The 13317-nt window shown below is 37.3% G+C and overlaps 3 protein-coding genes and 6 non-coding genes across 11 annotated transcripts; 7 read left to right on the top strand and 2 right to left on the bottom strand.

Moving 5' to 3' along the window:
* Window positions 1-992: 992 nt before the first annotated feature.
* Window positions 993-3814, bottom strand: LOC111454086 (B3 domain-containing protein At5g42700-like). The gene is made up of 7 exons (XM_023095388.1): window positions 3592-3814; window positions 3398-3493; window positions 3225-3256; window positions 2950-3112; window positions 2436-2642; window positions 1780-1861; window positions 993-1321 (listed from the first exon to the last, which is right to left on the bottom strand). The coding sequence occupies exons 1-6, from the start codon at window positions 3730-3732 to the stop codon at window positions 1805-1807; spliced, it is 696 nt and encodes a 231-aa protein (XP_022951156.1). The 5' UTR covers window positions 3733-3814; the 3' UTR covers window positions 993-1321; window positions 1780-1804.
* A 115-nt stretch (window positions 3815-3929) lies between these two features.
* Window positions 3930-4002, top strand: TRNAK-UUU. Its single transcript has one exon. It is a non-coding gene; the product is annotated as a tRNA-Lys (tRNA).
* Window positions 4003-4268: 266 nt separating this feature from the next.
* On the top strand, window positions 4269-4341 carry TRNAK-UUU. Its single transcript has one exon. It is a non-coding gene; the product is annotated as a tRNA-Lys (tRNA).
* A 100-nt stretch (window positions 4342-4441) lies between these two features.
* TRNAK-UUU lies at window positions 4442-4514 on the top strand. Its single transcript has one exon. It is a non-coding gene; the product is annotated as a tRNA-Lys (tRNA).
* Window positions 4515-4637: 123 nt separating this feature from the next.
* On the top strand, window positions 4638-4710 carry TRNAK-UUU. Its single transcript has one exon. It is a non-coding gene; the product is annotated as a tRNA-Lys (tRNA).
* Window positions 4711-4833: 123 nt separating this feature from the next.
* TRNAK-UUU lies at window positions 4834-4906 on the top strand. The gene has a single exon. It is a non-coding gene; the product is annotated as a tRNA-Lys (tRNA).
* Window positions 4907-5015: 109 nt separating this feature from the next.
* On the top strand, window positions 5016-5088 carry TRNAK-UUU. The gene has a single exon. It is a non-coding gene; the product is annotated as a tRNA-Lys (tRNA).
* Window positions 5089-5476: 388 nt separating this feature from the next.
* LOC111454083 (origin of replication complex subunit 2) lies at window positions 5477-7932 on the bottom strand. Its single transcript, XM_023095383.1, has 6 exons — window positions 7745-7932; window positions 7562-7668; window positions 7246-7378; window positions 6873-7167; window positions 6133-6360; window positions 5477-5811 (listed from the first exon to the last, which is right to left on the bottom strand). The coding sequence occupies exons 1-6, from the start codon at window positions 7871-7873 to the stop codon at window positions 5615-5617; spliced, it is 1089 nt and encodes a 362-aa protein (XP_022951151.1). The 5' UTR covers window positions 7874-7932; the 3' UTR covers window positions 5477-5614.
* Window positions 7933-8383: 451 nt separating this feature from the next.
* On the top strand, window positions 8384-13092 carry LOC111454084. 3 transcript variants are annotated; one of them, XR_002712369.1, is made up of 8 exons: window positions 8384-9036; window positions 9153-9241; window positions 9352-9487; window positions 11879-11977; window positions 12117-12239; window positions 12354-12616; window positions 12704-12907; window positions 12953-13092. XR_002712369.1 is itself a non-coding variant. In XM_023095386.1 (8 exons), the coding sequence occupies exons 2-8, from the start codon at window positions 8874-8876 to the stop codon at window positions 12812-12814; spliced, it is 984 nt and encodes a 327-aa protein (XP_022951154.1). In that variant the 5' UTR covers window positions 8384-8654; window positions 8830-8873; the 3' UTR covers window positions 12815-12989. The 3 variants fall into 3 exon arrangements, 2 of the variants coding, with proteins under 2 accessions (XP_022951154.1, XP_022951152.1); XM_023095386.1 differs by having other exon boundaries at window positions 8384-8654; window positions 8830-9036; window positions 12704-12989; XM_023095384.1 differs by having other exon boundaries at window positions 12704-12989.
* The last annotated feature ends 225 nt before the right edge of the window (window positions 13093-13317 follow it).

Raw genomic sequence — 13317 nt, 5'->3', positions numbered from 1 at the left:
TTTTTTTTTTTTTTTTTTTTTCATTAACTTGGAAAGAGTGATTTTGGGAGTGTAGCACGGAGTATATTACTAATCTCTCAATTGTTTTTAAAGGAGAGCCGACAAGACCCATAATTCCTTTCCAAGGGCTGAGACAAGGAACCCACTTCCCCTTCCTTACCTGATTAGACCAGTCATGGAAGGCACGAGGAGTTCAAATGTGTGATGCAGACATTTTCACACCCTTATAAAAATGTTTGCACCCATCTTTCATCGATGTGGGATATCACAATCCACTCCTCTTCAGGGTCCAGCGTCTTCGCTGACACTTGTTCCTCTCTCCCATCAATGTGGGATCTCACAATCGATGTTTGTACCTATCTCCAATCGATGTGAGATATCACAATCCACCCACCCCCCTTCAGGGTCCAGCGTCTTCGCTGACACTTGTTTCTCTCTCCAATCGACGTGGGATCTCAAAATCGATGTTTGTACCTATCTCTAATCGATGTGGGATATCACAATCCACCCCCCTTCAGGGTCCAGCATCTTCGCTGGCACTCGTTCCTCTCTCCCATCGACATGGAATCTCACAATCCACCCCCATTCAAGGCTCAGCATCCTCGCTGGCACACTGATCAGTGTCCACCTCCCTTCAGGGCTCAACATCCTCGCTGGCACACCGGTCAATGTCCACCTCCCTTCGGGGCTCAGCATCCTCGCTAGCACATCGGTAAGTGTCCACCTCCCTTCAGGGCTCAGCGTCTTTGCTGGCACACCATTCAGTGTTTGCCTCTAATACTATTTATAACAGCTCAAGCTCACCACTAGCATATATTATTCTTTTTTAGTTTTTCCTTTCAGACATCCCCTCAAGGTTTTTAAAACGCATCTGCTAGGAAGAGGTTTTTACACTCTTACAAAGAATGATTCGTTCTCCTCTCCAACCGAGGTGGGATCTCACCAGAGAAGCATGTATAGTTTAGCATTCTTTAGAAAGGAACATAATAAAATGTTACTTAAATCAGAGACTTGGTTTTAAAAACTCTAGTATACATTATAGATTACACAAGGATTCATCCCACTACAAACCCCGAGGCTCTCCCGTTCAAAATCTGCACAAATCTATCAGCTAAACACAGAAGTCTTAAGTGAAAACAAAGAGCAAGGGGTTTAATTTAATAAGGAGAAGAAGAAATGAAGATATGTTAGGGCAAAGGGAGACTTGATAGACAAACCCCATTCATCAGCAGACACAAGATTGTACAAGACAGAGAGATTGCTTTTTACTCCAAAACCAAGCCTGACTTCTGCATTATGTGCACTTCCTTCCCATTATCTCCTGAAATGAACAGGAAAATAACCTTAGAGGAGGAGACTGTGATCTTACAAGATATATGAATCGGTCAACCAGTGGAAGATGAAAAGAGCTTCTTAACCAATTAGAAGTATCTTCACAAGTATTCACAATATGAACGTTTAAAAATGATATCTTTTCAAAGTGTCTTTGCAAGAAAATTGCTTCACTTAAAAGCACCACTCTTAAAAGTCAATTAATAATTTCATGTGGGTTCAATGTAAACTATGAGCAATGACAGAACCAACAAATCCTAGGAATGCATCTCATTAACATCAACATGAATTCCAGTTATTTGTTGCACCGGCCAAAGAATAGTAGTAATAATAGAAAGAAAAACTTCGAGAAATTCACAGAAATTTAGAAGTGAAAAAGAAATAAGTTTATTAGTGATTGGGAACTCAGCATTCAGAATTAGTTCAGTAATTTCGTTTTAAGATTACCTGACTTAGGATAGGTAAGTATCACTTAGCTACTGTCAGAATCGCTATCTTCTTTTGAGTCACCAACTCGAAAGATGTATACCTGAAAGAAGAACAGAAAAAAAATTAAGTAATTGAGGTCTGTTCAGTCAAAGACTATAGATATGTGGACTACACCAAGATGTACTGTGTTAAGAACAGTTATGCAAGAAACATACATAATCCCTATATATTTGAAAGAGTATGGTCCTATAATTTCAAGAAAATTAGAATCTTATCCTTATGATTTAAAACTATTTAGCAAACCATGGAAACTACTTATGACATTTTATCAAATTATATTGCTAAAATTCCAACTTTTAAAATTATAAAGACAAGATTTTAACTTTCTTCGAATGGCAGGAACCAAATTTGTAATTTAACCAAAAAATTTCTCCCATCAGTAATGCTCTCCTTTGTCTTGTCAGCCACAAGCTAAACCAACAGATTTTCAAAACTAAAAAAAGGTAAATTTTGAAAACAAAAGTAAACAAATAAAGGGTGAGTAAGGTAAACTAGAATGAGAACTGAAGAGTGATAGTGCACCAAAAAAATGCATACACAGACACCAATATATTGTGCTTGTTTCTGAAAACTTATGCAGACAACACAAACGTTGAAGAACTTTGAACAATCACCTTGCAGGTTGTAGGTTTAATGAGTTGAAAAATCACAGCATCCCCATCTGCCAATTTATGAGCAACTGAAAAACCCTTCCATCCTCCACTAAACCCTGTCTTTCGCGCCAAATATATTATTGGATACTCATCGCCACCTTCATCCATTAAAGTCATTACTCCATCATTGGTTGGTAGGTGCTCCTTGCAGAAATGAGAAGGAAGCCCCTGCGTTTACAAGTATTTTTTCCTATAAAATAGTTTCTAATTGACTAATACCACATCCAATGTTGAGAATTGTTGGGAGAGAAGTCCTAGGTCCGTTAATTAAGGAGTTGATCATGGATTTATAGATAAGGAACACATCTCTATTGGTATGAAACATTTTGGTTTCCAAAGTTATGAAAGCTTATGCTAATATGAGTACTAGTGTGGAAAGTCGTGGTTTCTAAGATCCAGCACAACAAGTTTGACAGACAGAGAGGAAATAGGGCTAGAAGATCATACGCTCAACGGATAATTCTACTTAGCTTACCAGCCAGAAACAACCGCTTACATGAGACCGAACCATTGACTTTATAAAGTTGGGATAATTTGGCTCCAATACAGATTGTAATCGCTCAGCTCTTTCAAACGCATTTTTTCTTGCTTCATCCGAAGCAAAAAAATGGTCTGGATAATCTCTTGCGCTGGAGAATCTACATAATCCCAAGAAAAAAGAAAAAAAAGAAAACGAGTAACAGTACTGAACGATTCAACTCTATGGAGAGCCTTTAATCTTTGTTTCTATTTCCATTTCAGCAGAGATACCTTTTAGGAATCGCCACGCGATTGACAAGAACCTGCCAGATTAATTGAAAAGAAACGAAAACAAAACCAGAAACAAAGGGATTGTCAGGACAAGAATTTCCAATCCGTTAAAAAGCAGCAATAAAACCCTAGTTCATCATCCAGTTAGGTTTAGCATAACACGGAAGGCTTACTTCAGCGTAAACAGGCCCTGGTTGTTTTGCTACACGACTGGATCTCCTCACTACCACCAGTTGTTTCTTCATCTCACGATGCTTGGCCTGTTTACTCTGGATCGATTAAGCCGCAAAAGAAGCTCAATATTCCATGGAAAAACACAGAGCAACAGAAGATTGAGAAGGAAAAAGAAAAAACGAAATGAAATTACAGGGGAGGATTTGGATTTGGAAGGAGAAGAATCGATGAGAGCTTGAGAAAGCAAGGGCAGATTTAGGGCATCCATTCTCTTCTTGTTTTCTTCGACTCTCTTACGACGACATTCCTCGTATGAGAGATTAGCGATTCCCATGGTCTCCTCTTAGGGTTTGGTCTCTGTGTGAAATGGAAACAAAGAACAGATGAGTAGCAGAAATCACGAGCTTCGGTACGTTTTGATGGAAATTTCGATTTCGTACGGAAAATTGATTCGCAGTCGACCGTTAAAGTTCCCAATATTTTGAAAATGCTAAATGATTTTTAAAAAATTAATAAAATAAAATTTGTGTAGCCGTCTTAGCTCAGCCGGTAGAGCGCGTGGCTTTTAACCACGTGGTCGTGGGTTCGATTCCCACAGACGGCGTTTTGATAATCCATTGTTTTTATTAACTGCTCATAGGTAGAGCCTTACCCACACGTGGACTGCGTGAGGGTGAAATACTATTGAAAATTGAATTTGTGTAGCCATCTTAGCTCAGCTGGTAGAGCGCGTGGCTTTTAACCACGTGGTTTGATTCCCACAGACGGTGTTTTGATAATCCATTGTGTTTATTAACTGCTCACAGATAGAGCCTTACCCACACGTGGACAGCATGAGGGTAAAATACTATTGAAAATTGAATTTGTGTAGCCGTCTTAGCTCAGCTGGTAGAGCGCGTGGCTTTTAACCACGTGGTCGTGGGTTCGATTCCCACAGACGGCGTTTTGATAACCCATTGTTTTTATTAATTGCTCATAGATGGAGCCTCATTCACATGTGGACTGCGTCAGGGTGAAATATTATTGAAGATTGAATTTGTGTAGCCGTCTTAGCTCAGCTGGTAGAGCGCGTGGCTTTTAACCACGTGGTCGTGGGTTCGATTCCCACAGACGGCGTTTTTATAATATAATCCATTGTTTTTATTAATGCTCATAGAAAGAGCCAAACCCTAGTTGCGTTCTGATGTGGACACGTGGATGGCGTGTGGGTGAAATATTATTGAAAATTGAATTTGTGTAGCCGTCTTAGCTCAGCTGGTAGAGCGCGTGGCTTTTAACCACGTGGTCGTGGGTTCGATTCCCACAGACGGCGTTTTTATAATATAATCCATTGTTTTTATTAATGCTCATAGAAAGAGCCTTACCCTAGTTGCGTTTCGGTGTGGACACGTGGACGGCGTGAGGGTGAAATATTCTTGAGAATTGAATGTGTGTAGCCGTCTTAGCTCAGCCGGTAGAGCGCGTGGCTTTTAACCACGTGGTCGTGGGTTCGATTCCCACAGACGGCGTTTTATGACAATCCATTGTTTTTATTTATGCTCCCTACCCTAGTTGCGTTTCGGTGTGGACACGTGGACGGCGTGAGGGTGAAATATTGTTGATAATTGGATGTGTGTAGCCGTCTTAGCTCAGCCAGTATAGCGCGTGGCTTTTAACCACGTGGTCGTGGGATCGATTCCCACAGACGGTGCCCTTTTTTAATCCATTATTTTTATTAATGCTCTTAAATGGGCCCTACCCTATTTGCAGTGCGGTGTGAACACGTGGACTGCGTGAACGTGAACTATTAAAGAGAGAATGAAAATGATAATTAATTATTAAATATTGTATAAATATAAATATTATTGTTGCAATTTGTAATAAAATTTTATTTGAAAATCTCATTAACTCAATAGTATCAAAATTTAATTCAACTTTGATTAATACTATTGAATAACATTGTTAAAACTCACTTAAAAAAAGTTTAGTTATATAATTATCTAACTTTGAGGCATAATTTGATAAATTAGAAGTTGATAATTAAAATTAATAAAGTTGACAAAAAAACGAGGGGTAAAACCAGTTTTTCCCCCGAAAAATTAGGAAATTTCCATTAAAATTAAAATTTAATTAGTGATTAATCCAATATCTGTAAACAATTACAGTACAACACTTATCAACAATTACACACACAAACACAAAATTTGTTTATGCATACAGAAAGAATGCAAAAGATGTTATCCCAACTCCATTAATAGTTTTTCAAGTGCTTCAGATGGAAGAGGTATATACAAGCAATCTTGACCATCAGAATGCCTTCTGGTTTTCACCAATTCGTGGTCTTTAAATTCAGTCAAATGGGAGTTCAGTGTTACCTGGCTGCTCACTAGAAACCGCTCTCGACTAATCGCGTACAAGTTATTGATTGGCATACCTGAAATTTTGAAATGATATCATCTGATGGATGAAAGTCCCACATCGGCTAATTTAGGGAATGATCATGAGTTTATAATCAAAGAATACTATGTCCATTGGTATGAGGCATTTTGAGAAGCTCAAAATAAAACCATGAGAGCTTATACTCAAAGTGGACAATATCATACCATCGTGGAAGTCGTGTTCATCTAACATGGTATCAGAGCAATGGTATGATATAAGTTATTGGGTATAGAGATTTGAGTCGATAATATATATCTTAACATGTTGAGCTACGCTTAGCTTGGCTACTCATATAATAAACAAATGATGAGATTACCTTCTTCATCGGGATGAGATAGCTGATGTTCTATAAGAACTTTGAAAACACTTTGAGCATTGGGCGTCAAACTCTGTAAAACTATTGTAGCAGTTTTCGCACTTTGAGCCGTGCCACCATGTGCAAGAATCAAAGGGAAGAACATTCCTTCAACCTTGTAAGAGGCAAACGTTGGAACATGATACCATAACCAGTTAAATTGTGTGTGAACCATCTTCTTGTCCCACACTGAAAAAACCAGAATTCATGATTTAGTGAGATATAGATCAATGAAATAGTGCAATTTGTAATGGTTTATACAACATCTTCTTGTCCCCCATTACTCAAGTCCCAATATCAGCACTAAAACTAAAAGAACTATTCATCTACTTTTCTATATGTAAAAGAGTAAATTGACCCAGTTCCTAGACGGAAATGATCATCATGTTGAAGTATTAATATGTTCAATTAATAAATTTATAAAGAGAGGTTATATGTTTCATGATCCGGGTATCTTTTCATATGAATGATTTGGATCAAATCATTTGTAATTATTACGAAATAAATCATTAGTGTTATCCTCTCGATAACCTTATATCCATAATCCATATATCATAGACTTTTTTAGGTTATTTCTCATTCCCATGTAACAAAATTCTACTTCCACAGCTAGCAATACGAAGAATTAAAGGCATTGGTGTGATGTTTGAAACCCATAATTCATATTAAATATTGATGAAAAGAAGAAGCATTATACTTACAAAGTGGTGCATTCACGTGGTCAATGGAGGCAATAATTCGAACATGGGAACAAGCAGCAACTCGGGCAAGATACTCCTGAGTTTCAGAATCTCTTAACCCAGCTCCATCAATGTTGTGTATCACAACGCAAACAAAACAATCCTTGTCTTCCTCATTTGATCCATTCAAAAATGAAAACAGATCGTCCATGGATCGCGAGGTAAATGGATGATGAACTTTAGATGTGCTACCTGATGCATTTCTAACTCGGGATTTCAACTGATCCGACAGTACTTCAGCTATGGCTACTATAACCTACACAAGAAGAATTGCAAGACTTTAAGAACACATAAAAACGATTTGGTATGAGGATATCCATTGGCTGAAGGATACCTGTTTAATATTGACTGATTGAAGATAGCCATTGATAACTATAACAGAATAATCCGTCAATGCTGTCGAAGCAAAATCCTCAATCAAGGCCTTCTTCGAACCAAATCCATACATTAGAAGTCCAAAACCGCATCTGCATTACAGACGCGATTTTACTAGAGGAATAGAAAAAACATCCTTAAAGGAAATTAAAAGCCTATCCATAGCAAGTTCATCGGCTTTTAGTTCGTAAAAATCCTAAAGTGATTCCGCAAATTACAACCAAGGATCTCCTAACGAACAACAGCACAGTTCAACTACCGTGAAAATGGCATACCTAAGCTCAAACTCCCACTTGGAGTACAAACTTTTGTAGCTAGCTATCAGAGCCGCAATTTCTTTCTCATGCTTAGGCTCGATTTTCGCCGCCGCCGCCCTTAATTCCTGAACATTAAGTTCTTACAAATCATTTTCCTACAAATCAAAGTAATTTCAATTTGAAGAACTTAAACACCGGTACCTGTTCGTCGACGACGTCAATGTCGGCGAGTTTCCGAGAAGATTTCTTCTTCGAGCCGCCCAATTCCTTCGCCAGAAAATAATTCCTGGAAAATGCCAACTCTTCGTCGTCCAAATCATCGATCTCCATGATAACAATGAACAGTTACCCCACGAATGTGAGGGAAAATGGCTGCAATGGAGCGAACCCTAGAGAAAGCTCTGTTTCTTTTCCCGCCATTTTTAGCCTTCAACAATTGGGCCGCACCCGTTTACCTGGCGGCCCAATTACACAGAGCCAGATTAAACCAATTGTAAATTTATGAATAAATACGATTATATTTAAATTATTTTACAATTTAATAATATATATATATTGAATTTACCTATATACCCTTTTCAATAAATCATTTTTAAATGGTTTTAAATTATAAAAGTAACAATATTCTTATCAGCTCACATTTTTTTTACCTGACATTTTTTTTTACCCTTTTTGTGTAAGTGCTTTTATATTGCTGTAATTTTCTTTTTTTGACCTTAAATAAAAAAAAAATTACAGTGTGGACGAGAAGGGTAGTTTCGGTAATAAGCTGAAGGGAAAGGCTGAGTAGATAATCATTTTCAATGAAGTCTAAAAAAAGCGATTTATATAATTTAATTAATCTCTGTTTTTAATTTTTATGCCCAAAAAGGAAACTGTGCAGAATCGGTTAACTATTCACAAAGGCGAAGGTTTGATGCTCGACGCAGGTTTGGCGGATCGTCGGCGACAGACGGCGGACTGAGATTTGTTGATTTCTTACAAACCTTCCGGCGGGCGTTAGCTCCACTGCCGGACTTGCCTTCTAATTGCGTTGTTGAAATCGCCTGCGGACGGCGATACAGCGGACAATAGCGCGGAAAATCTTGACCGGATTTCGATAATTGTATTGGTTAGTTGTGTTTTATCAGCAAAACAAGTGTAATTGTCAGAGAAAACGATTTTGCTCGTTACTGTTTGCTGGAAAAGAAATTTATGGATTTGGTGTGAAGATCCATCGGATTGATCTGCTTGAAATTTTGCTTCCATTTTGTCTTCTGTTTCTGGTGCGAGGTGTTGATATATAGAGAGAGGAGATATAGTGGTGGGATGAAGGTGAAGAAGAAGAGATATGGCGAAGGTAGAGTGGGGTTATCAAGGAAGAGGTAAATTGGCGTTTTCGTACAAGAAAACCACTCTCATCATTTGCTCTATCAACATTATCGTTGCTCTCTATGTTCTTCGATCTCTATATGCTTCTCTCTACCTCTATACGGATAATGATTCTCGAAGTGGTTAGTGTTTGAGCTAGTTTCCTTTTTCATTTTTTCTGTTGTTGATTCGTGTTGAAGATTATTGAGCAATGTTTAACATTGTATTTATTCTGTCTATTTTCTTTATTCTGAGCTAGTTGTAAAGTACACTCCGGATCAGATTAGGAAAATGGAACAGTTTATTCGGATTCGTCGAGCCTCTAAGCCGGTAGAGCTCATTAAATTTGTAAGACTCCAACATGATTTGAGGAACTTTGTTTGTTCAATTTACCGTGTGTAGATCTGTTTTAGGAGAACTTATATTTGTTTGGTGAATATCATTCTTTTGGTGTAAAGGTTAAGGAGCTTAAAGAATTCTCCCAAGAAGAAACGGTGAATGAATTGCCTCAACCATTGAAACAGAAGATAACTGAGGAAATTCTTCTGAAATTGAGAAGCTCAAATACTAGCTCCAACAGTACTCAGCAGAGAGGTCAGCACTGTCTGATAATTTCCTTGCAATATCTATCGCCTAGAATTCTCACTGCTTAGAGGGCAAAGATATTGGATAGCAATTACTTCAAGCATTTGATTGGTTAACCTTTCTCTTAGATTCGATCGATCATAGACTAACACGTTTTCTTATTTGTTCATTTTTCACAAAAGAAGTTTGATATCAATATTCTGATAAAATTTAAGTTAGCAAGTATTGTTATTTTGGCTTGGGTTATGCCTGAATACCATGGTTATCATTTTTCATGACTAGACTGTATGGCACTAGTGTGACTCGAGTCGAATCCAAAGAGACTATATGTTAGCTGCATCACTTTAGAGAAACGGAATTGACTTTTTTTCTTAGATAATTGTCTTGATATCTAAAACTGTAAGATTATTCCCTATAGTTATGTAGCAAACTAGTTGGCTAGAGTTCATTTCCAATTCAATTTTGTTTAGAGTTGCCATTGATCTGACACTGATTACTTGTTGAATTGAATGTATTAGATTCGTTGTGGTCACAATGATGTTGTTGCTGCTTGACATAACATGTAAACTGCCACATAATATGGTCATAATTTTGGAAGTTAGTTTGTACCTTGGTTTCATATATGTCAACCTGCTCTACCTTTTTTTTCTTTTTTCTCAACACTAATACTTCACTAGAACACTATAGATTTAAGAAGTATGAATATAGATACAAGACACGGATGCAACACCACAGAGACGTGGTATATGTCATCTTGTAAAATTCTAGGAAGTGAGCATGGCAAGGACATGTTTATTAAAATATACATTTTTTAAAATACATATCATTTTTATACCAGAAGAAAATTTGACGTTGATAAGTTAATGCATTTATATGCTCTAAAAAATGAGTTTGGTATATTTAACTCTCAAAATTTATTATTTTTGTCCTAGATTATTTTGTATCTGTTTAGTATACTTAATAAGAGATCAATATAACAAATGTTGGGCCTATTTTGGATTTGTATAACTAGTGTTTTTTTAACACATATCTCTTTTGCTTTCAAGTGTCTGATGTGTGTCCAACAAGTGTCCAAGTGTCTATATGAACACGCCAGTCAAACTGAAGTGCTATTAGATATTGTATTCAACCAACTTCATTCAGATTAGATTACTAATGGCATGATTTTTCTCTATTCCATTTCAATTCTTTACTACCTCCAAGAAAATTTTATTTTCTCAACTCTATTGCTTTTGCATCTTTTTGTGAAGAAAAGAATGTACGTGCTATGGTCATGCAGGTTTCTTTTGGTCAAATATTTTTTAGTGTGCATCATTTGTAGATAAGTTAAAATCTTTGCATTCCTTGAAAAGAAACAAAAGTATATGCATCCACAGGAAGACTGAAGTGAAAAGTTTACTTGTTAAAATAACCTCTCAATCATAGTTATAGAATAACTTTAAAACAAATTTGGAAAGACTGAAGTGAGAAAAAGGAACTGGAGAAACGAGGTCTCGATACTCATGAGGAGAAACCTCCCTTCTATTGAAAATGCGACTGTTCCTTTTCAACCCGATTTCCTTAGAAATAGCTCCTAGGATCAGTTATCCATAAGATCGTGCTCCCCTCTAAAACGGTGACCAAGTAATAATTGATTATTGAAAACCTTTAAATTTCCAAGCTGTAGAATCTGATGGCTGAACAGTTTGAAGAAGCCTCCTACAAAAACTGCAAACTAAGGAGTATTCTGAAAAGAAGCAAATCTTTTAGCGAACCACATTCTTTTCTGACCTTTTAACCTAATGCTGCAATTGGTTAATGATTCAAAGAGGAAAACTGAGTTTGCATTCACTAACATATTTGCATGTTTCCTTTCAAAAAAAAAATGAAAGGTTTCCTTTGGACCCCTTTTTGGCGATGGTGATGTGTGTGTGTGTGTTGGGGGGGTTGGTTGGGGAGACCTTATAAAAGGGTCTCTCAAGTTAGATATTTCTCGAGTTACTGGATTAAATATAATTTGAAGATCGTACCAAGTGTATCGACCTATATAGCATATAGAATTATAAAGTAACAATTCCTATATTATAACAATAACAACGACAATAATATCAAGAAAAAGAAGGGGATGATATATTTTATCCTACTGGGGTTAGATTCTTAGTTATTAATAACCATTGTGGTACAGCACATTAATCATTAGTTGCCAAAACAATATATTTCTACGCTTCCCCCTGGCTGTCTTCATAGACATCAAAAATGTGTTGGATATTCTACAATCTGCATACACGTATTCATTATTGCAACTAAAGTTTAAAGGTGAGTAAAGTGTGCAATTTATGCTTCATGAATAATCTGCTATCTTGCCAAAATTTAATATCCTGCAAGATGTTTCTTGTTATAATCTTCCACTTAAATGACCAGAAGCAGTAGAAAGCTGGAGAAAGGAAAAATTGGAAGAAGCAAGGAAGTTAATCACAGAACAAACGATTGAAAATTCAACTCTTTCTTCTGAAGATGCTGGTATGGAAGTTCTGTAACAGTGTACCTTTTGTTTTTTGTAATATTGTGCTAGAAAGTCATACCTGAGATGCAGACCTGTGAAAGACACCCGATAACCTCGTTGGACCGATGCCAATAAACTTTTTTCCTATTCTGGCAGGGATTCTAGTAAAAGCCTTGGAGACTGATTGGGCAGTGCTGGCTGAAGAAATTGGTGTGTGGATACCAGCGGAGATCTTCAACAGGGAGCATGATGATAAGCCTGAAGACGCAGATGAATTCGGTAAATTTTTGCGACTCCCTAGAGCGACATTTTGTGCACCATATTTATTAATTTCTTCTAGCTAAAATCTCAGTTTATATGTCACCAAGTTGTTCATTCCCCCTCTTTATGCAGATGGTGAAGTTTTACCTGGCAGGCCACTTCCACCTGAATGTAACGCCGAGCTCCATACAGATTACGGTGGTGCTGCTGTAAGATGGGGCCTAACACATCATAAACAAAGTGCAGCGGATTGCTGTCAGGCTTGCTTGGATCATGTGAAACGAGCGCAACCAGGTGGAAGAAAATGCAACATCTGGGTTTACTGTCCATCTGAGACTGGATGCCACTCTCCTGATATCTATGAGCATAAATATATGGAGTGCTGGCTGAAATATGTAAGCTCCAAACTGTTTTTGTGATGGTAAATCTCTTTTGTAGGCTCACTTGAATCTAACTTTTCAAATCTTCAAATTCAAATGCAGGCAGAAACTCCCAAACTGAATTTCAAGACCTACTATCCACAATCTTACAGAAACTCACACCCGACCGCCCCGCTGATCGTCCCTTGGGTCTCTGGTGTTATTAGCGTTTAATTGTACGACAAATCAGGCAAGAAACTTCCACTAAAATGATTGTGACTTCCCTTGTCTTTCTTACATTTGAGCATCATTGTCCATAGAGTAGTATGAATGAAAATTTTGAGGGCTGTTTAGGGGACTATAGCAGTTGATTGAATGTTCTGTTTGATTCATATCTGGCTTACTTTCATGTAACACGGGTTTTGGCGAACTTGGTGCCACCACTTCATATCGACGAGTCGAAGGCCGAGAGGGCGATAGAGGTAACATGAAAAAGAAAGGCTATTTTTTTTACTATTAACTTTTGGAATTGATTTATTTGAGCTTTGAACTTACTCTCCAATGTATTTAAGGGTATATGATGAGGTTCCAAATGTTTGGAAAAGCACCACCACTAATCTACGTTGATTTTTCAGATAATGGCATGAGCATCTGTTTAGTCAAAAATTTTGGGTTGAAATATTTTTTAGACCAGGGTGGAGAGTTCTAATTTTATCGACTCAAATAATTATTATTAA

The sequence above is a fragment of the Cucurbita moschata genome, unplaced genomic scaffold (genome assembly GCF_002738365.1).
Source record: "Cucurbita moschata cultivar Rifu unplaced genomic scaffold, Cmos_1.0 Cmo_Scf00016, whole genome shotgun sequence".
NCBI lineage: Eukaryota > Viridiplantae > Streptophyta > Magnoliopsida > Cucurbitales > Cucurbitaceae > Cucurbita > Cucurbita moschata.
This window is presented reverse-complemented; position numbering and strand designations above follow the sequence as displayed.

Excerpts from the sequence above, each read along its gene's own strand:
- LOC111454086 (XM_023095388.1), bottom strand. The coding sequence starts at position 3,732 with ATGGGAATCGCTAATCTCTCATACGAGGAATGTCGTCGTAAGAGAGTC. Across the intron at positions 3,257-3,397 it reads CAGGGCCTGTTTACGCTGAA|GTTCTTGTCAATCGCGTGGC; the intron begins GTAAGCCTTCCG and ends TTAATCTGGCAG. Across the intron at positions 2,643-2,949 it reads TAAGCGGTTGTTTCTGGCTG|GGGCTTCCTTCTCATTTCTG; the intron begins GTAAGCTAAGTA and ends TTGTAAACGCAG.
- LOC111454083 (XM_023095383.1), bottom strand. The coding sequence starts at position 7,873 with ATGGAGATCGATGATTTGGACGACGAAGAGTTGGCATTTTCCAGGAAT. Across the intron at positions 7,669-7,744 it reads TTGACGTCGTCGACGAACAG|GAATTAAGGGCGGCGGCGGC; the intron begins GTACCGGTGTTT and ends CTTAATGTTCAG. Across the intron at positions 7,379-7,561 it reads AAGTGGGAGTTTGAGCTTAG|ATGCGGTTTTGGACTTCTAA; the intron begins GTATGCCATTTT and ends TCTGTAATGCAG.
- LOC111454084 (XM_023095386.1), top strand. The coding sequence starts at position 8,874 with ATGGCGAAGGTAGAGTGGGGTTATCAAGGAAGAGGTAAATTGGCGTTT. Across the intron at positions 9,242-9,351 it reads CGGTAGAGCTCATTAAATTT|GTTAAGGAGCTTAAAGAATT; the intron begins GTAAGACTCCAA and ends TTTGGTGTAAAG. Across the intron at positions 9,488-11,878 it reads CAACAGTACTCAGCAGAGAG|AAGCAGTAGAAAGCTGGAGA; the intron begins GTCAGCACTGTC and ends TTAAATGACCAG.